The 24,349-nt window shown below is 45.3% G+C and overlaps 1 protein-coding gene across 1 annotated transcript in view; it reads right to left on the bottom strand.

Annotated features, from left to right (window-relative positions):
- Positions 1 to 3,581: 3,581 nt before the first annotated feature.
- The window catches only part of ZFYVE9 (zinc finger FYVE-type containing 9), a 48,361-nt gene continuing 27,593 nt past the window's right edge, over positions 3,582 to 24,349 (bottom strand). The window contains exons 6-18 of the mRNA XM_069737907.1: positions 21,360 to 21,523; positions 21,084 to 21,195; positions 20,211 to 20,333; positions 16,328 to 16,483; positions 15,061 to 15,285; positions 9,661 to 9,743; positions 9,106 to 9,210; positions 7,551 to 7,701; positions 6,716 to 6,796; positions 5,849 to 6,011; positions 5,640 to 5,745; positions 5,320 to 5,496; positions 3,582 to 4,956 (exon numbers count right to left, since the gene is read on the bottom strand). Of these exons, the coding sequence (XP_069594008.1) occupies positions 4,795 to 4,956; positions 5,320 to 5,496; positions 5,640 to 5,745; positions 5,849 to 6,011; positions 6,716 to 6,796; positions 7,551 to 7,701; positions 9,106 to 9,210; positions 9,661 to 9,743; positions 15,061 to 15,285; positions 16,328 to 16,483; positions 20,211 to 20,333; positions 21,084 to 21,195; positions 21,360 to 21,523 (1,808 nt within the window). The 3' untranslated portion in view covers positions 3,582 to 4,794. The remainder of the gene's footprint in view (positions 4,957 to 5,319; positions 5,497 to 5,639; positions 5,746 to 5,848; positions 6,012 to 6,715; positions 6,797 to 7,550; positions 7,702 to 9,105; positions 9,211 to 9,660; positions 9,744 to 15,060; positions 15,286 to 16,327; positions 16,484 to 20,210; positions 20,334 to 21,083; positions 21,196 to 21,359; positions 21,524 to 24,349) is intronic.

Genomic DNA, 24,349 nt, shown 5'->3' on the forward strand with positions numbered 1-24,349 from the left:
GTGAATGGTGGATCCTGTGTAATCTACTGTATATAGAGGTGTTATCAGTCATTGTACAGGAGGAGGTGAGCTGTGACATCACCTATTGTGAATGGTGGATCTTGTGTTATCTACTGTATGTAGAGGTGCAATCAGTCATTATACAGGAGGAGGAGGTGAGCTGTGACATCATCTATTGTGAATAGTGGATCCTGTGTTATCTACTGTATATAGAGGTGTTATCAGTCATTGTACAGCAGGAGGTGAGCTGTGACATCATCTATTGTGAATGGTGGATCCTGTGTAATCTACTGTATATAGAGGTGTTATCAGCCATTGTTCATTCTCCCCTCGAAGAAGCAAGTGTGCTAAACGCGCGTTGGGGTCCTTCTTTACACGTTCGGGAGCAGGTTTGTTCACTATACCATGTCACTTCACACTTTTTGGTGTCATTTCTTCCCAAACTTGAATATTTGGAGCGCAATGCGATTTCTCTTATATGCCTCTTTTATATGCTTCACTGTATTATTTCAGTACATACTATTACTTGTATTTTTCCCAGTAAGGTACTAACCTACTGCACTAGCTATTGTGGCTGCATTCTGGGCTATACTATTTATTTTGGCACTCTGCACTTTATCGCGATTTGGTTTGTTGTATTGATTTGATATATCTTGAGCCTTCAGCTTATATATATACTTTAATTGGTGCTTTACTACACTAATTATACAGAGAGATTTGATGAGATAATTTAATGATTCTATGTGTAGTTTACCTGCATTTCTAAGTGGCCATTCTGACTACTCCTGCAATACCTCTTCCCTGTACGTGGTACTAGGACGTTGGCTGTCACCTTTTAATTGTGTCCTTTACATATTTATGATCGCCGTCTAACATGGTTTTTAAAAATTTCTAATAAAATTCTATAGTATTTTATTTAGCTCTACTGTCTATTCTCTTTTTGGGTTTCTGTATATAGAGGTGTTATCAGTCATTGTACAGGAGGAGGAGGTGAGCTGTGACATCACCTATTGTGAATGGTGGATCCTGTGTTATCTACTGTATATAGAGGTGTTATCAGTCATTGTACAGGAGGAGGAGGTGAGCTGTGACATCACCTATTGTGAATGGTGGATCCTGTGTTATCTACTGTATATAGAAGTGTTATCAGTCATTGTACAGGAGGAGGTGAGCTGTGACATCACAGATTGTGATGAGTGGATCCTGTGTTATCAGATGTGTACAGAGCCATTACTTGTCACTGTAATAAAGCTGCCCATGATGATGACACTTCTGAAAGGTCTTCTGTAAAAAACAGGAATTATGAAACTAAAGTAGCTCATGACCAGTGTGAAAATTTATCAAAAACTCGCATTGGCAAAAATAAAATAAAAAAATACATGCAACACAAATTATTTAAACAATATTCAATTTTCTGATAATACAAAATTTGAGTGACATTAAAGGGAATGTAAGAGTTGTGCCGTATTAGAGTTTTGCTTCATAACATAGGTGGTGGATCTATATGTTTAAAAACAAAAAGCTGTTACTAATTTATACAAATCTGTTGTTAGGAAAGATGCTTCTATGCAGAGGTCCCACAAGATTTCAATTATTACATTATTTTCAGTGAATGGGCCATAAGGAAACTTGTTATTGCCTATTGACTATAATAGCAGGCGTGGCCTGTGCACGAGTGGGGCCATTTCTGGAAGACCAGTCGTGTTTTACTTATCTTCTACATCCCCGTTACCTTATTATTATTATAGCGCCATTTATTCCATGGCGCTTTACATGTGAGCTTATCAGAAAACCAACCGATTATTAGGACGCTCTATCTTCCCTCGCTGCAGCGTTTTCAGTCGTTGCTAACCCTCCTCATCGATAGTAAACCGGGTGTCTGCCTGTTCCTACAATGCTGCATAGAAAAATGTAAACATTACCAAAACTAAAAAAAAAAAAAAAAAAAGACAGCCATTTTTGAGGTCTGATCCGTGACTAATGACCAACCAGCCACCGCTATTAATACAGATTCATTTAATGATTGGTGTCTGTGGGTCATAACTTATTAAAGGGGTTAAGTGAAAAGAAGTCGTGTCCACAGGATCGGTGATCACCAGGATGGAGCGACCATGCACGTGGTCGACCGCTGGTCCATTCATTGCCTATGGGAATGCCGAGTGCTGCGCTTAGCCTTCCCGCAGTCACATACAGGTGATCAGCGCACTCCTAATAATTGCGTAAAGCGTTTTGCTTGTTTGATCGAAGAAAGTCGTCAGGGTGACGCTGTCCGATAATCGGGAAGAAGCATTCCAATGAAAGCTTGTTTGCCGAGAATCGATCAGTCTGAATGGATCAATAACCACCACCTCTCCCCAAGACATCTCTCAGCCCAAAACGCCGAATAGTACAGACTGAGCATCCTACATCTGGTGACGCAGAGTATCTCCTTGAAGGAATGCTTCACTTACCCCCACAGAGAACCATCGGGTCTGCGGCGACTGCATCCATCGCCAGAAAAATGTCATTAGTCCTGTTACTGCATCGGATGTAACTACGGGAGACTAAATGCATCACTGCAAAAGATTTGGCCAGAATTTGAGAAAATGCAACACCTCCCTAAAAGGACCAAAATTCAGGAGAAAGCTTTGCAGGATCCTGGTCCATGGCAGCTGTGAACCTTCTTGTACCTTGCTGGCGTCCCCGCCACGTCTTCACATTAGTAGGCTTGGTCCATCATTGTTGTGGCAAGACACATGTCAGTGATCCCAGCAGGGAGCAGGAGGTTTCCAGGACTCCGCGGACTACCAAAGTGGCCACTGGTCCAGGGTTCTGCGAATCATTTACTCAACTTCTGGTGCGTCGGCCTTGTTTTTACCAATAAAATGACAATTCTGCAGCATCTTTGCTTAAAACTCTGGAATGTGTTGTTCCTCTGTTATCATTCCTGGAAACGGTCACGCGTTCTGAAGATCAAGTTGTCGCAGCGCAATATCACTTTTTACGATTGCCACCAAGCGACTTTATTCCTGTAGACGCCGATGAAAATATCCTTGCAGTTCTAAAATTGTTGTGCGACTTGTTCTCGAATGTCCAATGTCACGATGTAAGCCCCAATCTAAGTTGACAACTGGGTGTTACATTTCCGTGGCTTAGTGGTTAGCACTCTCTGGTGGCTCGGTGGTTGGCACTGCAGCCTTACAGCGCTGGAGTCCTGGGTTCAAATCCCTCTAAGAACATCTGCAATGACTTTGTATGTTCTCCCCGTGTCTTCGTGGGTTTCCTCTGGGTTCTCCGGTTTCCTCCCACACTCCAAACACACACTGATTGAGAATCTAGATTGTGAGCCCCCAACGGGGACAATGATGATGTCTGTAGAGCGCTGCGGAATTAATGGCGCTATGTACAAGAGTACATCTGTCGCAAAGGTTATCGTTGCTACATTGTCTGACCATATCAAGGACGATGGAGGCAGGAATAATCCCTACTGACAGTTGTCCAAGAGGAACAGCATGAAGCAAAGATGTGTCAGGAACGGTCTCTATTAGGAGCTGCCAGTAATAACCATATCATGAGCAGAACATATACAATAGGCACTGGAATCTCTTTTTCAGGTTTTTAGTAAAAGATCCTATTTGCAAGAAGCCATAAAGATGCAACTAATTAGGCAATTATTGTAATGACACAGTAATAACAAAAAAAAAAAAAAGCATTATGAAAAGACGGACATAAATACCAGAACACAAACGATGTGAATAAATATGAGTTTGATCACAGATGATCGGGGAGATGAGGGAGGCCCCACATCACTCCCCAAAAGCTGAATTTCATGTACATAAATTAAAGCGGTTTATTTGGTGTATTGAACAATGGCCGCATTGTACTCTGCGGATAGTGTTATACTGAATCAAACCTAAGAGGGAATAAATACTGTGATAGTTTCCGCGAGGACTACAAATGCCAGAAGTAATGCACGGCAATGCGCAGATAACTGTAGAATGCAGCATATGGTCTCGAAGACGAACATGTATTGTAAACGTCACCTCATTACCGTCCACCGGTGAAGCTGCGGGGATGGGTTTGGTTAATCAATCGTTTAACGCATTGTCTCAGATTTGCTCGCCTCTCGGTGGTCTTCTATTTTCCACGTGGTGCCATGAATGAAGGACAAAGTGGATTAAAAATAAATACAAATAAAAACTTGTGCGCTCCTGAATCGTATAAAATAATATTGCTGCCCTTGCAAATAAGAACCGATGCGATCGATCGGCATCTGGTTTCATGCACTTGTGCTGGGAGGTGATATCAACACTACAGGCTGTGTATCTCTGTCTCCATTGCCATGCATTGTACATAAGGATACAAACCAAAAAAACAGGTGAGGAGGGTCAGGCTGGTCTGTAACAGTGTAAACTTGGATAGGGCGAAACGGTGAGAGAGAACGCGAGCAGAGACGTTTGCAGCGATGATGTCAATGAGGTCAGAGTGAGATATTCCTGATTGTATATTGGATATTCTTTGTGTTGCACTTATGAGGGTCTTTCTTCCATCTCCCACCTAAGTCACACGATTCTTCAGTTTTTGTTTGTTTTTAGCCCGCAGATTTCGACTTTACAGAGCGCCCTCCTGGCAACGCGACACTCTCCACGGGCTATGCATAGAAGGTTTAAAGCATTCTGGTGTCCGCCTCTCGCACCCTGACCTAGTACTAGTGTTAGCAAAAGAAAAGAAACATGAATCTTCCACGATTAAAGTGCAAATGGTTCAGCCAGCGGCAGTTTTTTTTCTTTCTTTGAGGACACGCTCATAACATCCCTATGAGATGTTTTCCAAGATATAAAAAATGAGTTCCATGGTTACTGGGCCCTCATTTATCTGGCACGTGCCCCCATGTATCACTGGCACCAAGGCACTGTCCAAATCATGGGTGTAGCGAGAAGGCAGCAGTTGCCCGTTACTTCCCGCTTGGTATCCGGCCTGAAAAACACATGTGCAAATAATTGTTAGAGATCAGCCATTCAATCTGGCGTGCAGTTTGGTCCTCCGTGGCAGCCAGTTTTCACTTCTGCGTGCTTCTTTGGCATTGTTACTAGTGATGAGCGAACATGCTGGAATAAGGTGTTATCTGAGCATGCTTGGGTGCTAACAGAGTGTCTTAGTTGTGCTCGAATAACAACAGCCGCAACACATGCATTGATATCCTGTTTGTTAGGCGATCCCTTCATGTGTTGCGTCTGTGAAACAGCCACGAGAAGACCGGCTCCTAAAGAGGATGGACTGGACCCCGGCCCAGTGCGAGTCTCCATGTACAATCATCACACCTACAATCCAAAATCTCACCTGGTCAGAGTCCAGCGTGACCCGCAATCCCAGTCGGGTCATCCCATCTTCTTTTAGTAGCTTGAGATGTGGACAAAGTGCAAGACAGAAAGCTTTGGCCACATTTTCGGTCAGTCTACTGTGGTCAGCAGGATCACTAAGGCCGCTCTGCTGTTCCTCAGTGTCCAGGAAAAATACCTGTGAGATGTGAAAGGCAGAATGTGATTGCAAGTAAATGGAGAAGTGGAAACCTATGCCGTACACTTATGACCGAAAGCCGTGATCCTGAAATCATTTCAGGATCGTTCCTCCCTCCGTGTCGTATATTTTATTACCCGTACCTCGGTCCAACGAATGGTTTTGCCGTTCGCTTTGTATTCGGAGCCATGGGAAATCTTGACACTGGTTACAGACTCCAATGTTTTGCCATCAATTGGGCTGGAAATACTAGAGAGAGAGAGGACAGGAGAGATCCAACAAGCCATAGAGAGCGGAATCACAAAGCAAACTTCAATACATGACCGTCCTGCACAATTATCAGCTCATTTACCCCTTGTTAAAGTTTTTGTCATCATCCACCCATTGTACATAGACATGTTCCTGTGTCTCCTCAGCGTCTGCCTTCCCACAAGTGATGGTGAAGTCTTTCATATCCTTTAAGGCTTGTCTTAGGGCATCCATACTGTCCGCCGTGATCTGGACCATCACACCATCTATACATAGAGACGGCACATGTATAATATCCTTTCATTAAAGGGGTGCTGCGAGGAGATAAAAATTGGATTTCAATCTACTTTCTGTCTAAAACTTTAAAGGCTCATATCCTACACCCTGTTCTTATACGATTTTACTACTGCTCCTCGTGACCGCTCCACTCGTCACACACTGCTGCTCCTGATTGCTCGCCCTCCCTTTTGGGGTGCCATCTAAGATATCAGTGGAGTATCTTCCATTGTGGTCCTTATCTAAGCCAGCCCCCTCACCAAGGCTCATCTCTGCAGTCACAGCTCGGGTGGTGGTCTGCGAAAAGCCTTGGTCAGGGGTTTGCTTAGCGTAAAGATCAACACGCAAACTATACCTCATTGATCTCTGAAGAAGAGTCCCACAAGGAAGGGCCAGCACCCAGAAACCGCAGCAATACTGTGAGTAGTAGTAACATCACAGGAAAAGAGTTATGAGCCTTTATTGCTTTAGACAGAAAGAGGATTAAAATACATTCTTACCTCCCTTTAGATAATCAGAAGAGACCAAATAAGGATATTACAAGGCTCATTTAATAATAAGGACATTAAATGTCATATAGCGGTTAGATGACTTCGCTATCCCACAGGATCCTAGAGGACATCTTAGGAATGTCGTTTTGTGTTCTCAATTCACCAATACACTGGTTTTAGCACATATCTGGGCACCTCCTTACCTTCTACAATGCTGGACTTTGCCAGGAACCCAGAAGATGGTTTTAGCGCTCCACTGAAGACAAAGAAGCTGGCACCGGTCACTGCCGAAATAAAGAAAAGTGATTATTATGGACTTCATCCAACGTACAAGATAAATCTATGACAGTCCCCCAAAGATACAGATTGTTTTTCTTGTGTCACAGTTCATAGCAGCTATTTCCACAAGAAGATCAAGCACAACACCTGAGAGAGCACCGAGGATGCGAAACAAGGAGTCTGAGAAAGCGCCCGAGGATGCGAGATGCCACGTGCTGTGCCTGATCCCGCTTTGCAGTGTGCCATAAAATACATTCCGCACAATGAAATTGCAACACCAAGAAGGAAAAGTCGTGGAATTATGGAACCACAGGATGGACAGACAGGTTACTAATCAGTAAGTGATGAAGAAGGGAAATGGCCGTACCACCGATTCCATGACCTCAAGCATGTAACGCTGTTGGGGCACCTGGAATGAAGACTAAAGACGTCCGACTAAAGTACATTATCATCCCAGGAGTTGTACCAAGGTCACATTTCCTTTCTGAAAGCTTCTTCCTGATGGTCTCCAGATCAACATTCATCCAAAACATAAGTGGGATAATCTGGGTTTTATACCCTCCAACGTGCCACGGATTGGAGCCAAGTGCTTGAAAATGTTCATCATTTTCAAACCGCCTACATATTAGATTTGCGTAAATTTTTGGCTTGTCCTTCTTGTTGTTGCAATTCCAGCACCCGATTCTACTTATCGTGGATTGTATGACGGCCATCATGCCGCTCCGACGTATCGCAGATATACATAGTCCTTGTAATTACCTTTGCGTGGCTGCTTATGAATGCTGATGGCTTGTGTCTGGTAGTTGCCGTCGTCATTCTGCACGCACACCAAGTGGGAATCAGCCTTCTGGTTGAAGCACGTGCCCCCAGCCAGGACGTGTTCGTTAGATTTGTACATGGCTTTCAACATCTGATAATCAGGAAGCAAGAAAGAAACAAAGAAAAGATAAAGTGAATAGAAAAAATAACCTGCGCCTTAAAGCTCCTCATTAAAACAGGACACACACGCTTTAAAAACAAAGCCAAGGTAAACCTGGGGCACAAAACGACCGACGAGCACCTGTTAGTTTACATGGATAATACATAGATCGGTTTGCACAGGCTGCCATGGTTCTCGGCAGCGCAGGTTTTGCTTGCGCTGTCGAGAAAAAGGATCTTTTATGAAAAACCTAAAGATCATTTCACCTGACAAATAAGAATTTTGCTATTTTGTAGGGTGATCATCAGACTGTTTAGACTACAAAATTATCGTTAAACTCCTCGTCTTTGATAATCTTCCAGTGTGAATGAACCTTTACAAGAAATAATAACCTGGCTACATACAGTGCCTGCGAGCGCCACATCAACAAGACGAAATGTGGCTAGATGGACAGTAGTTTTTGAGCTAACCTCTTCTATGCTCTGATTGCTTTAATTTTGCCGCAGCAGCCCTGGAGGGATCGATCATACACTCCCACACATTATATTTCCGCAGCTCCCGAAGATCACAAAGTGCAAGGATCAAAGACGTTACTGTGATCTTCAGGAGCTGCACAAAGGTGTAAGGCTACGTTCACATTTGCGTTGCGTCGGGCGCAGGTTCGGCTACGCATGCGTCATGCACCCCTAAATTTAACATGGGGGCGCATGGACATGTGTTGTCTTGCGTTTTGTGACGCAAGCGTCATTTTTGGCGCAAGCGTCAGGGCGCAGAGGACGCTGCATGTTGCATTTTTTTTGCGTCCAAAATCAAGCCAAAAATGGGCGCATGCGTCACAAAACAATGAATTTTGCATGCGTTGTGCGTTGCATCGCCGATGCAACGCCCAACAACGCAAATGTGAACGTAGCCTAAAAGGGAAATCTCGCACTACAATATAGAACGATACGGCTGCATTCAGACCACTATAAAGCAGCTCTGTAAGGAAGAGGTATGGAAGCACGCCACAAACTGTACATATGATGTCACAGCACAGAAGGGAAGAACAGTCATATGTGACGTTCATTTGGACATCGCCAAGGCAGTGTTGGCATTAAATAAACTGAAAGGGGTAAGATACAGCCCTAGGAGACCTCAGAGTGTTACACAAGTCGTGTCAGGGGAGATGAAGACTTTGGACATCTTTTAGTTCGTAATGAATCAATTTGCTACAAATCGAATTTGTTGGCAAAGTTTGTGAAATCAAATATGAAAAGATTTGTTCATCTCTCATTGGTCGAAGCCTAAGTTTAGAGACCCCCTGGAGATAAAGCAGCTATCCCTGGGGGTCTCTCAAGCCAGGCTGATCAAAAGGTCAGGTGTAAAAACTTGCAGAAATGCACATATGATAGTAACCTCATTGTAGCGATTGCTGGGAATCTTGATGCTGGTTTTTCTGACTTCCATATCCACTACCAAGCCCTGGACGACTGGCAGCGTGTACTGGTAATTTCGAAAATCCTACCAAATACAGAAAAAAATAAGATGAGTAATCTAGAAGGATTATTATTAGTGATGAGCAAGTTTGCTCGTATAAGGTGTTATCAGAGCATGCTCGTGCGCTAATAGAGTATTTTCATCATGCTCGAATATTATATTCAAGTCCCCGCGGCTGCATGTCTCACGGCTGCTCGACAGCCACAACACATGCAGGGATGGTCTGTTAGAACAGCTGTGAGACATGCAGCCGCGGGGAATTATTCGAGAACGCCAAAGATACTCTATTAACACAAGAGCATGATCTGATAACACCTTATACGAGCACGTCCGCTCATCACTTATTACTATCGACATTTTTTCTGTTTTATTAACCAGATAAACATCAACCTATACAACGTATATAATTATATATTACTAATCCAAAAAACATAAAAAAAAATGAAAAAGTGCAGAAAAAAATGGGATACTTACAGCCAAGACATTAATGATTGTGTGGCCCGTCTCCCCAAACAGCGGCTTCCTGAATCTGACACTGAACAGTGGACAGGGATACACTACACAGAAAGAAAGTCATGATTACAGACCTTTAGGAAACTTTTAGCAGTGAAATATGCAGAAAAGATGAAAAAAATTATTCTGAATTTCACCATAAAGGTTTTGATATATAAAGTATTACAATACTACAGTAATGTTATCAAATGCTATTTCAAGAGTTAGTGAAAATAGTTGAAGAGGTTGTCTGGTTGCCGGGTGTCTCACCGCTGGGTCCTGCCCAGTTAGGGCTTTTATCCGAATTACAAGATGGCACAGCAAGTCAGACGCCCGACCACTAGTGAGGAGCGAGTGTACTCGTTGCTCGTGTGGTCTCCGAGTATTTATGACTGCTCAGAGATTTAGTTTTCCTTGCAGCAGCTGGATGATTTGTGGCTACTAGCCTGCCTGAGTACATGTGGGTATTCCCTAGCAACCAGGCAACCCCCACATGTACTCAGCCTGGCTAGTAGCTGTAAATCACTCAGCTGCAGCAAGGAAAACTAAATCTCAGTCATAAATACTCGGAGACCACACGAGCGTGCTCTGGAAAACCCGAGCAACGAGTACACTCGCTCATCACTATGGACCACCCTTTAAAGGGAATTTGTCACCCCCAAAATAGAAGATGAGCTAAGCCCACCGGCATCAGGGGCTTATCTACAGCATTCTGTAATACTATAGATAAGCCCCCGATGTATCCTGAAAGATGAGAAAGAGAGGTTAGATTATACTCACCCAGGGGTGGTCCCGCTGCCATCCGGTCCTATGGGCATCGTGGTCCGATCCGAGGCCTCCCATCTTCTTACGTTGACGTCTTCTTCTGGTCTTCACGCTGCGGCTCAGGCGCAGGTGTACTTTGTCTGCCCTGTTGAGGGCAGAGCAAAGTACTGCTGTGCGCAAGCGCCGGGAAAGGCCAGAGGCCCAGCGCCTGCGCACTGCAGTACTTTCCTCAACAGGGCAGACAAAATACGCCTGCGCCAGAGCCGCAGCGTGAAGACAAGAAGAGGACATCATCGTAAGAAGATAGGAGGCCCCGGACCGGACCGCTACATCCATAGGACCAGAACAGAACTGGGACCGCCCCTGGGTGAGTATAATCTAACCTCTTTTTCTCATCTTTCAGGATACATCAGGGGCTTATCTACAGCATTACAGATTGCTGTAGATAAGCCCCTGATGCCGGTGGGCTTAGCTCACCTTCGATTTTGGGGGTGACAGGTTCCCTTTAATTTATTCTGTATGGGGATGCCGGAAAAAGCCCAGTGCAGTGCTCAGCAGCACCATACTTAAAAATGGAGCGACAGTTGAGCATGCGCACTCCCATTCTTAAGTTCCCCGTTCTGTCGATTAGTGCGGGTCCCAGTGGTCAGAACCTCAACGATCAACAAATCACTCATATCCTGTGGATAGGTGATAACTTATTTTCACCAACAACCCCTATAAAAAAGCGTATGAGCAAAGAGCAAAGAAAAGTATGAATAACCTATTTCCCATGATTAGAATTTGGACACTCGCCATACAAAGCTCTTTCTTGGAGCCTTCACTAGGGGACACAGGTAACCATGGGCGGCAAGAAGGGGGACTAACGGCAGAGATGAGGCTGTCGATCATGTCCTGAAATCTTTAGGTTTGATCCAGGTCAACGTCAGAGTCTAACTCGGAATATGGGTCAGACCCTGGAGCTACCTGATGGTCAGGAGAGGAGGAGTGGGATTCCGAGGCCATCCTGGAGTGTGTGGAAGGGAAGGGGGATCCAGACAAGGAGCTGTAATGTGCCCGCTTCTTGAAGCCTATGTGTCCCCCAATGAAGCAATAGGGAAAAGAACATTTTGGATACTCAGCATAAAATCTCTCTCGGAGCCTTCATTGGGAGACACAGGAAACCAGTGGTGTATGCTGCTGTCACAAGGAGGCTGACACTAGCCAGAAAAAAGGTGGACTCCTCCGCAGCAGGGTACACCCACCAACCGGAAAGTAGCTAATCAGTTAGTGAGAAAGCAGTAGGCAAAGCAACAAGACGATATAACTGGCTCAACATAGGCACAAAACAAGGGCAGGTGCTGTATGTCCCAGAATGAAGGCTCGGAGAAAGATTTTACGGTGAGTACCAAAAATCTTCTTTTCTCTATCGCTTCATTGGGGGACACAGGAGACCATGGAATGTCCTAAAGCAGTCCCTAGGGTGGGAAAAAAAACAGCTACTCAAGGATCTAAGGCCGGTCCACTGCTGCACACAGAGCTTTCCTCTGCAGGCTGCCACCAGTTGAAGCTTAAGTGTGAAGTGTGAACCATGTAGAACTTGGAGAAGGTAAGGACCGAAGACCAGGAAGCGGCCTTGCAGAGCTGGAAGGCAGAAATGTGATGACAGAACAGCCCAGGACGCCCGCACTGCAAGTGTGGATTGAGCAGTTCTCCTGAGCGGCACCATCTTCACTTGGTACCCTTTTCGTATGGGAAAACTAATCCACCGGGCAACATTGGTCTTGGAAGTGGGAAGACATCTTTGAAGACCTTTAGGAACCACAAAAGAAAATCCAAACACCTGTAGAATGAGGGCCTGGAAATGTTGAGGTGCAGAGTTCTGACAAGATCCAGCTTGATAACGGACCTGTCCAGAGGATGAGAGGAAGGAATTACGATGCCTTTATCAAGATGAATAGGAGAAACCACCTTAGGAAGAAGTCCAATATAGACCCACCTTATCCTAGTGGGACCCCAGGAAAGGCAAACGATAGGAAAGAATTGCAAGCTTGGAGACAAGCCTGATGGAGGTGATCGCTACAAGGAGCGAGACTTTCCAGGAAAGAGAGGAATATACCGAATGGGTTCATGGGGTGAGCCCCGAAGAACGATCAAGACCAATTAAGATTCCATGGCTTCAGGGAGCCAAAAGGAGGGACGGAGTAAGCAACTCCCTGTAATAAAGGTCACGTAGGAAGAACTCGTGGATAGGGACTTATGCTCTGTCCTTAGGGACCAATGGGGGGTATGGTGTGGACCATCGGGTATGAGACATGCTCTCAGAGGGCAGAGCAAAGGCTGAGTACTCTGTGGATGGCAATATGTAACCCGAGGTCAGGATATCCAGCGGGAATCATAAAGACTACTTGCCATAGATATCAGGAGTGGGAGGGGAGCGCAGCTGAGGGTTTCCCGAAGACGACAACCTACCCAAACCTGTGAAAAAGGATGAGGATGCGACCAGGACACCAGGCAGAAGGATGAGATCGCTGGCACCTCTGGTGGCAGGCACGCGAGAACTGCTGTATGCACTGTAGAGTGTATAAACAAAAAAATGTGGTGCCAAGCCGACAGGAAGGGGCGAGCCTAGACCTAGCACAGGAAGAAAGCCTGAGCGCAAGACTGATGGGCTGACAAAAATAAGGGGCGTAGCAGAGAAGGGTGTTAGTCTGCAAAGGAAGTTGGGTGTAAATTTAGAGCACAAGCCCCAGGTAGCACCGGAGTGAGAGCGCACCATGGGAAGAAGGCAGGAAACAGCAACGGGAAAAAGCAGCAAACACCACGTGCAGAGAATGCGCTATGAGGAGGGTACCCATGAACAAACCAAACTTGATTGGCTGCTGGGCAGGGGCGTGGCCCGAGAAGATGTGGCCCAGATTAGAAGTTCGGCCAGGGAAGGGAATCAGGGGAGTGGCAGGCTGCTGTGCACTCCCCGGCTGCTGTGAACTCCCGGCCGCCGCTTCCGCACTCCAGGCCGCTGTGAACTACCCGGCCGCTGTGAACTCCCCGGCCGCTGTGAACTCCCCGGCCGCTGTGAACTCCCCGGCCGCTGTGAACTCCCCGGCCGCTGTGAACTCCCCGGCCGCTGTGAACTCCCCGGCCGCTGTGAACTCCCCGGCCGCTGTGAACTCCCCGGCCGCTGTGAACTCCCCGGCCGCTGTGCACTCCCGGCTGCTGTGCACTCGCCGCAGTGACTGGAATTAGCGAGCCCCATAAAGAAGGACCCCCAACAGAAAAAGTGCCCCCACGTGGAGTAATTGGGGGTGAGCAGTGCTCCGAAAGGGGGAAAAATTGCAAAAAGACAGTGCTGTGCCCAGGAGCCACTCTTTTTTTCTCTCCCTTTCTTCCTGATCTTGTTCTTTTTATGAAATAACAGGAATATCTGTTCCAGGTGAGATGCGGACTCCTGCACAGAGTAGAAGATGGTCTTCAGACCTGGGGAGATGGGTCACTGGGAATAGGTTCATCTTCCCCCCGGCGGCATCTCATTATGGTGGGTAGGCGGCCTGGGGAAAGATGACAAGGTCCGTCCTCCTGGCCGCCCGAGATACTCTTAATGGGTTAGGGGGTAGGGTCCTGCCACAATGTGGAGACCACACTGTTCTCTCTGGCTCTAAGTGGGACATCAGGGCGAGCTGTTATACCTTATTGCACGTGGTAAGCTGAGCCTGGAAAAAAAAGAGAAAGATTAATAAAAAGACAACAAGGCCCTAAGTTAGAAGCGGATGTGAGTGCAGAGCTGTGTCTGCCTCCTTCTGACACGGAGATGATCCTTGCCGGTAGGTGGGTGAACACTGCTGCGGAGGCGCTAGCCTTTTTGTCTGCCTAGTGGCAGCAGCATACACCCACGGATTCCTGGGTCCCCCAATGAAGCAATAAAGACCAGGTTATACAGAAAATTTCAGTTGTTTTGGTTGCCAAAGATTACGGACATTAACGGTAAATTTCTGGCTCGCCTCACTTCTGCATTGGGAAGTGAATGGGGTCGGTGACGTCACGTCTGCAAGCATCTCTGCTAATCACTAGAACAGGTCAAATGTTTCACACTTGTTGCATCCATGTCTGAAAACATAATGTCACCTCCCAATGCAGAAATTAAGTGAGGGGGATTAACCCTTTAAGGAAAACTATCAAAATCCTTATATAAAGAGTCTTCTGGGATTTTACGTTCAACATGGACAATGGACAAAAATGGACCCAACTCCACTACTTAAAGGGGTATTCTTATCTCCAAGGTTCTATCCCAATATTTAGTAGTTATAATAATATTAGCAAATACATCCAATTAGAAATGTGGCATAGTTCTTCTGATTGGCTATGTCACTTACCCCATGTGCAGAGCATTGCAGCAGCTTAGAAATCTATGGTTACGACCACTAACAGCCAACTGTCACTATATGAATGGTCGTAACCATGAATACCTAAAGCTACTGCAATGCCCTGCACATAGGGTAAGCAATAGTTCATCAGAAGAACTATACATTTCTAATTGGAGGCATTTTCTAGTATTATTACTATTACGCATACTACTTATTGGGATAGGATCTTGGAGATGGAAATAGCCGGTTTTCTAGCACTCGCTTTAGCTCCACTTACATCTGTACTCTGCTCCCAGGCGAAGCATGAGCCGCATGGGGAAAACTTTGGCCCATGGGGTCTCCCATTTCTGAATGAGGATTCCAAAAAGGTAGGGCTGTGCGGGTAGCACCAGGTCCTGGAGGGACTGGTAGGTGGGTGTAACGTACAGGAATCCTCCATGTTCCTTACTGCCGAGGAAGCTTTGACTGACAAACGAGTGTCCCAAGTTTGTGATCATGTTACCTAAAATGAGCGCAAATACATATAAATTAAACATCGTCATCTATTTAGAAGAAAAAAAAAAGTTTGAAGTGCACTTTATAGTACAGAGAGGGGGCGCGCGGGGTCCAAAAGGTTGTGTCAATATTGGGATAGTGATCAGAGCTGCAACAAGTTCTACCACTCACTTATCTACTTCTTTGCAGATATCGTCTCCGGCCGCTTCATTTCCGGCTTGTGCAGACCACAAAGCAAAGTTTCTTCTTGTTGGCACTTTGTGAGGGAAGGGGGCTGGCTGAATACACGTTACAATAGCAAGCCTAACCCCTTATTATGACCCTGCATCAGTCATGATAGAGAAGGGGGCTGGCAGACTACTCAATACAACAGCAAGCCTAACCCTTTATTATGACCTGCATCAGTCATGATAGAGAAAAGGGCAGGTTGGCCACTAATTGCAATAGCAAACCTAACCCCTTTCTAGGTCTCTGCACCAGTCATGATAGAGAAGGGGGCTGGCTGACTGCTCATTACAATAGTAAGCTTAACCCCTCTTTCTATGTCCCTGCATCAGTCATGATAGAGAAGGGGGCTGGCTGACCGCTCATTTCAATTACTAAGCCAGCACCCTCCTCCGTCAAGGCCGAAGCAGGGGCTTAAACTTGCTGTTGTAATGCATAATCAGCCAGCCTCCTTCACACACAGCACTGATAACGTACTGATACGGGAATGTGTTTAATGTTCTGGACAAGGTAATTATTGAAAGAGCATTCAGCCAGCCCCCTTCACAGATGGAACCGAAGAAATGGCAAAAAAAAAAAAAAAAGAAAAGCCATCCTGTGTCTGGAGGAGACATATTTAAGGCTGGGCATCACTGCCATGCAGTATAAAAGTGTATGATCTAATAATAGTAGAGTTGGTGCAAATCAACGCGGGACCTAAGGGGCAGTTTATAGGGATCATTGACCGCGTCCTGTGAATCAATTCGCACCAACTCTAAATAAAAGTTTAAAAAAAAAAAAAGTATATTAATTGTATAAGTTTATTCATAAACCATTTCCCCTACCTGCCAAGGCTTCCCGGTAAATTTCCACAAAGTGACAGAACACGTCCCTGGGCAGGCATTTCTCGTCGGGCAGACACTGCAGGAGGATGACGAGCTCGGCTTGGCCCACGGCGTGCATTCCTTTAGTGGTGAAACACCAACATTTCCTGTTCACATCTGCAGGAAGCAAACACCAGCGGCACTAAGTGATCCTGCGCTGACACTGCTACATTAGTAGATCACAAAACGACTACCAGTGCCAGGCAGCTGCCGCAAAGGGTCCTGATTTTACAGGATGTCTTATATAAATCATTTGAAGGACGCATATCGTATTGGGTAGAGTTATAGGTGGCAATAAGACATGAAGCTGGAGTCTGGTTTGTAGGTGGACAACTATAGTACTTAAAGGGATTGTCCACAGCTTCAGCATCACCGCTCTTATACCTGATGACTCTAGTGTACTTACTTTGAACATCCGGGTCAGACCGACTATATAATCCTCCTATTGAGGACGAGCATTTCAGGAGTCCAGCTATAGAATAAAATATCTTATGACTCCAAGCGAATTCAGCTGCCACTCACTGAGCCTGACTGACAAATGCGGCTTATACTGAGCGGTGGAATAGAGCAGCAGGGAGGAGGGACAATGAGGAGCAGGCAATCAGACAAGGTGCAAGATTGCACTTAACCTTCCCAAAGGAATATATAGCCATGATGACAAAGATCTTTAAAATATACTAGCCTCGTCATGCCTAAGTTCTATTATGTAACGTATATAGTTTGTACAGTAAACAGATCTGCTTAAAGGGTTTCTCTTAGACTTAAAAATTGATGTTGGTCGCCCGGTCTTGCAGGTCAGACAAACAACTGTGAGAACAATGATGGCCCATCACCCTTTTACAACATGTGTACCCAGAATTATTTAAAAAAAACTAAGATATTTAGTTAGAGGTTGATTTCCTGCCCTAAACAGAAACTTTCACAGACCGACCATAAACGCGTTAGTCCCTCATGTATGGTCGGTACCAGGGGCTGGTGTAAAAAACTTTCTAAAGATTCGCCTGTACCTAGGATCTGTAAATATCGCAATGTCTAAAAGGAAAGAAGGTTTTATCATCACCATGAAACCACCAATAAGAGCGGTAAGACTTTATAATGCTCTGCTGTGAGACATTATGAGGGTTGATTCATTAAAGCGAACTGGTCACCAGATTTTACAACACAAACTGCACACATTAATCAATGTATCTTAGCCCTCATGAGAACAGAAGTCCTGGAAGATTGGAGAAGGGCAAATGCTGTAACGATCTCCAAAAAAAGGAAAATAGATGGAGCCAGGAAATTACAGGACAGTGAGCCTTACTTCTATACCAGGAAAGATATTTGAGCAAATTATTAAACAGCATGTATGTAAGTACTTGGATAAGAATACAGTAATTAACCAAAGCCAGCATGGGTTTGTAGCAAACATATCATGCCTGACTAATCTAATTTCCTTCTATGATGGCATTACTGACTGGGTGGATCAGGGAAATGCGGTAGAGCTAGTAATATCTCGACATCAGCGAAGCATTTGATAAAGCATCTCATACTATCCTTATTGAAAAAAATCACCAAGTATGGGATTGACAAGGCTACGGTTAGGTGGATTCATAACTGGCTCAGTGATCGTACTCAAAGAGTGGTGATAAATGATTGCACATCTAATTGGAAGAGTATTTCAAGTGGGGTACCACAAGGCTCTGTCATGACCCCAGTGTTGTTCGACATTTTTATAAATGATCTAGATAAGGGAACTGAAGGTAAACTAATCAAATTTGTACAAGATGCAAAGCTAGGAGGGAAAGCTAAAGGTACCGTCACACTAGACGATATCGCTAGCGATCCGTGACGTTGCAGCGTCCTCGCTAGCGATATCGTCCAGTGTGACAGGCAGCAGCGATCAGGCCCCTGCTGGGAGATCGCTGGTCGGGGAAGAAAGTCCAGAACTTTATTTGGTCGCTGGACTCCCCGCAGACATCGCTGAATCGGCGTGTGTGACACCGATTCAGCGATGTCTTCACTGGTAACCAGGGTAAACATCGGGTAACTAAGCGCAGGGCCGCGCTTAGTAACCCGCTGTTTACCCTGGTTACCAGCATAAAAAAACAAACAGTACATACTTACATTCAGCTGTCTGTCCCTTGCCGTCTGGTTCCTGCCTTGACTGCTTGCCATAAAGTGAAAGCAGAGCACAGCCACAGCGGTGAGTCACCGCTGTGTGACTCACCGCTGTGCTGTGCTTTCACTTTCACTTTACGGCCAGCAGTCAGTGCAGGAACCAGACGGCAAGGGACAGACAGCTGAATGTAAGTATGTAGTGTTTGTTTTTTTACGCTGGTAACCAGGGTAAACATCGGGTTACTAAGTGCGGCCCTGCGCTTAGTTACCCGATGTTTACCCTGGTTACCGGGGACCTCGGGATCGTTGGTCGCTGGAGAGCTGTCTGTGTGACAGCTCTCCAGCGACCAAACAGCGACGCTGCAGCGATCCGGATCGTTGTCGGTATCGCTGCAGCGTCGCTAAGTGTGACGGTACCTTAACACTAGAGAAGACAGAGAAAGGATTCAGAAGGATCTAGATAAGCTTGAACAATGGGCAGCGACTAATAGAATGGTATTTAACAAGGAGATATGTAAGATTCTACATCTGGACAAGAAAAATGATGTAAGTTAAATCTACAGAATGGGAGGAATAGAACTAAGCAACAGCACTTGTGAAAAAGACTTGGGTATACTAATAGATTACAGACTGCACATAATTCAACAGTGTGATGCAGCAGCAAAAAAAGGCAAACACAGTTCTAGGATGTAATAGCAGAAGCATACAATCTAGATCATGTGCAGTAAGTATCCCCCTCTACTCCTCCTTGGTCAGGCCTCATCTGGAATACTGAGTCCAGTTCTGGGCACCACATTTAAAAAAAAGACATTGAAAAACTGGAGAAAGTTCAGAGAAGAGCTACCAGGATGGTGAGCGGACTGCAAAGTATGTCCTACGAGGAATGGTTAAAGGATGTGGGAATGTTTAGCTTGCAAAAATAAGGATAAGAGGAGACTTAATATCTGTCTACAAATATCTGAAGGGCTGTCACAGTGTTGAGGGATCATCCTTATTTTCATTTTCACATGGAAACACGAGAAGCAATGGAATGAAACTGAAAGGGAGAAGATACAGGCTAAATATTAGAAAAACTTTTTGATAGTGAGGGTGATCAGTGGATGGAACAGGAGGCCATGAGAGGTGGTGAGTTCTCCTTCAATGGAAGTCTTGTAACAGAAGCTGAACAGACATCTGTCTGAGATGGTTTAGTGAATCCTGCATTAAGCAGGGGATTGGACCAGATGACTGAGGAGCTCCCTTCCAACTCTACCATTCTATGAGATTGGTGTACATAATGTGAAAAAAACAACAACAAAAAAATCAGTGAATCGCCAAATAAGTCTTTATAAAAGTTTCCCTGCTAAGCAACTTTTTTTTTTTTTACTCAAAATGCTAATCTTAATATCTGGATTATGCAGCAATTTTGATGTGGAATTTCAAAGTAAGTACATCTGCCTCAACAGGTCAACGTGATCTATTTAATAGTGTATGTAGTTTGTTTTGTTTTTTTTTTGTTGACTAAATCTGGTGACATTTTTAGTTACTCAACCTTCAAAATATCCCATGACAGAGCTGTCACGAGGCCGGAGGGAAAAACAGGGCTCAGAACAGAAAAGCGGCACCACTCCAGGAGGCAATTAGACATTTTTTTTCCCCATAAGAGGCCCCTTTAAGATCAGAGGTATATTCTGATTTGGGGTCAGGGCGGATTGTCGCTGCTTTCCTTCTGCATAAACAATTCTGACTTAACAACATGACGTACAATTCACAATCTTCACCATTGCCAAAAGATTTGCGTTCAGGACAAATACGAGGGGATCGGGTCCGCCGTCTTCCAGCTGCTGCATGACGGACATCTGGGAAGGGCGCTCTTCCACAGCATAATCTAAGGAAAAAAAGAAGTATGACCAATGCACCGCGGTGATCAAAAGCACTGAAGGCTTACACTTTAGCATCACATACACAATGTAGGTCACAAAATTGCTGAGCAGGGCACATGGCCCGATTTATTAGAAAGGAGTCCTCTCTCCGGCACAAACGCCGCTCATATGATCTACAAATATTACAGAGATACTTGAGGGTTCACTAAGCCAAGATCTACTGCAAAGACCTGTTCTTCGTTTACGTATTATCATTGGTTTTACACAGGACTGCAAATTAAAATTACATCATGGTACAAAGAAGAAACAGCTGACGTTGCAGATCAGCGGCATTATCTTGTGCCCAGTTCGCAACGTCAATCATTCTGGGAGGTTGCGGGAGCGTTGCGCTCCTGAACACCATACATCAGGACAACCCTTTAAATGTATCTTTCGGCACCCATAAGCCCAGAAGATACCATACCCATTTTCTGATGTACTCCTGCAATTATATAAGGAATGGTAGACTTGATTTAACCCTTATATTGCTGCATATTTGTAAAAAATAAAAAGTAACTTTAAAACAATACGTCAAACTTTCTTGTTGCTATAAAGACGACTTTATAAAACAATACGCCAAACTTTCTTGTTACTATAAAGACGACTTTATAAAACAATACGTCAAACTTTCTTGTTGCTATAAAGACGACTTTCTAAAACAATACGTCAAACTTTCTTGTTGCTATAAAGACGACTTACATTTATTACAAACTCACCTCCTTTCACGCCGGTGGAGATAAGAATGGGGGGCAGCCCGTCCTCCGGTATCAGGTTCATTGCACTGCCGACCTGAGTTATACTGCCGCAGAACCCAGTCGTGTTCTCAGTCTAGGACGATAAAACCAACGGTGAGGAAGAGAACGAATAAAAGAGTATAAAATAATACAAACGTGATTACATACAATGCAGATGCCCAGATCACATTCACAGCGATTCCTGCAGAATGCAGAGTTTTTTTTATTTCTATAGATTTCCCAGTAAGGTGACCTCACCTCTGGCGATGGCGAACTGCTCGGGGAGGATTTATTAGTGTCATGGGATACAGTCAGGTTTCCGGCCGCTGGGGCTGCGCTGACTTTTCCCGCATCAGCAGCTTCGCCGTTCGGTAAAATGCCGTCCGCAAACCAGACCCTCCTCTGCTCCCTAGATTGGGATCCTACATCATAAAACACAGCTGCTTTCATGTACAATTATTTTTTACGTCTTGTCTTCTTTCCAGAGAACGGTCCCGTTTAGTAAAATGCATTTGTACGCAGGTTGCTTAAAAGGAAACTTGTTAAGAAAATTCCAAACATCTAAGACACAATGGTATTTTAGTGGAATGTTAAGGATCATATTGATTGAAATGCAAAAGCAAACAATAGAGAAGAAGTATTGAAAGGCCTCCGGGGAAAAAAAGAATGGAATTTCAGGAAGTGCCAGTAACACACCTCAAATGACCAGAGCGAGGAGGAAAGAAGCCAAATTCTCAGCACATACCTGGTTACATATTAATGGAGTATAATTATTATTATTCACCTGCACAATGAAGCTATAAAGGCCGTCTGAAGAAGATAACCCTTGTCTATAGGCGACTGCCATATTGTACAGGTGTGAAAAACGGTGAGACGGAGGCAAAATAGGGATTTTTGTGTACTCACCGTAAAATCCTTTTCTCCGAGCCATTCATTGGGGGACACAGACCATGGTGTATGCTGCTGCCACCAGGAGGCTGACACTAAGTAACACAAAGAAAGTTAGCTCCTCCCCTGCAGTATACACCCTCCTGCTGGCCCCCAGCTAACCAGTTCGGTGCAAAAGCAGTAGGAGATCAATAGCAACATATAAACGTATAGCATGTCACATTATATAAGAGAGTATAAAAATATCAAAAGATAAAAACAAAGCATAAGCTAAGGGTGGGAGCTGTGTCCCCCAATGAATGGCTCGGAGAAAAGGATTTTACGGTGAGTACACAAAAATCCCTATTTCTCCTTCGCCTCATTGGGGGACACAGACCATGGGATGTCCCAAAGCAGTCCCTGGGTGGGGACATCATCAGATCAGGCCGTGTAACCGCTACTTACAAGTGCGCCACCGCGGCCTGCAAGGTCCGCCTGCCCCGACTCACATCTGTGGAAGTATGTGAATAAAAGTGCTTCAAGAATGTATGCGGACTGGAGGAGTTCACAAGCTTGCGGTCGTGCTTGCCGAAGTCTGGAACCTAGAGCCCTCAGACAGGGAGATAGGCTGACATCTAGCTCGGAAGGACTCCTGGATGGAGAAAACAATCCACCAGGCTAACCTGGCCGAAGAAACGGCTAGACCCTTCCTGCGACTGTCAGGAAGCCTACTTACCATCGAGAAAGCCAAGTAAAGCGTCCAACCCTTGGCAGGACGCCATTCTCGATACGTACCCACTCGAAGCACTCACTCCTTCCAGGTTATAGAGGATCCCTTCCGAGGTGTGTGGATCGGAGCCGAAAGAGATGAGAGAACGATTCCCCTGCAACAGTGGGAATACAATACCACCTTGGCAATGAGGGAAGGGGATGTCCTGAGGGCAACCCTGCCTAGAGGTAATAAGGAAAAAAGACAAAGAACAGAATGTCGAGTTCCGAAGACTCATCAGGAGTACAAGAACGCAAAGAAAGAAGGGAAGAGACCTTCCCTGATAGTGAAGGCTGTCCGGGTCCAAAAAAGGAGTCCACTGTAAAAAGCCGAGGATCATTAGGGTCCCACGGATCTAACGGTACGCGGTAGGGAAGAACTACAGGTTAAGGCTCCCTGCAAGAAAGTCCATCTTCCCAGATTTGTCGCAATAAGACGGAAAACTAGCAGAACAGCAAGCGAGAAAAACCCTGACATGGTCAGTGCGGTTCTCCCGGGATCCCTGGAGCCCTTCCTGCTTCCGAAAAGATCTCAGAAGAAGTAGAAGAGGAGTTATAGAAATTGGTCCCATGGAAGAGTAGAGCATGCACTGCGATGGTCTTGAAAGTCAAGGCCAAACCATGAACCGGAGCACATAGGCGTTCAGCTTGGACGCCATCTGACCTACATCTGGAGAAGTCTAGTGAAGGCAGATCCGATGGAAGACTTCCGAATGAAGTTCCCACTCACTAGAGGAGGAACCCTGACGGCTGAACATGTGTGCTGCCCAGAGCACTACTCCAGGGATATGTACTGGTGAGATCCCTGAATGAAAGATCTCGGCTCGTCAGAGAGAGAGAGGTGCCTGGGCCATGGCGCTTGACTGTGGGTAAACCGAAGACCCGCCTAAAGTCAGTGGGCCTGCTGCAGGATTAGACGTACCGTTCAGAACTCCAGGGAAAAGATCGGAAGAAGACTGGCCTTGGAATTCCCCAATGACCATTGGACCAAGAGAAGGCTCTGGGAGAGGAAGGAGCTCAGAGAATACTCTTTGAAAGCCTGATAGATCTGCAGAAAAAAAGGGCGCAGCGAAGGAAACTGCTTCCATTGTCGTCCTTTTCCTCAGAACCCTCCTAGCGAATTGAATGAACCGAGGGAATGAGATATGAAGTGCGCAAGCTCTCTGTTGAAGAACCACGAGCTTGACTCGAGAGAGAAAAAACCATCTTGCGGGGCAGGATCATCCTGAAAAAAGGATCTGCTGAACTGGGAATGAGGAAAAGAAACTTGTCTAAGTTTAGCTGCTAGCCCAGAGAAAGGGTATTGCAAGAGATATAGACGACTCAGCGTAGTCCTAGAAGAGCAGCTACAAAGTCGACCAAAAAGAGCAGGACGACCATGCTTCTATGATGCAAGAAGTACACGACAACCGACATGACCCTTGCGACCACACTGGTGTGGTAGCCAGGCCGGAGGACAAGGTCGTGACTAGAAAATGCTGTTCGCAAATGGAAAGGAAGAAATTTACTTTCACTGGGGATAGAACCCATGTTTCCCACTCAATAGTCAAAGACCTTAACCACTCAGCCATCAGCTGACCTTGAAGAGATTGTTGTTGCGGGGAGAAATAGGC

The sequence above is a fragment of the Ranitomeya imitator genome, chromosome 8 (genome assembly GCF_032444005.1).
Source record: "Ranitomeya imitator isolate aRanImi1 chromosome 8, aRanImi1.pri, whole genome shotgun sequence".
Classification (NCBI taxonomy): Eukaryota; Metazoa; Chordata; class Amphibia; order Anura; family Dendrobatidae; genus Ranitomeya; species Ranitomeya imitator.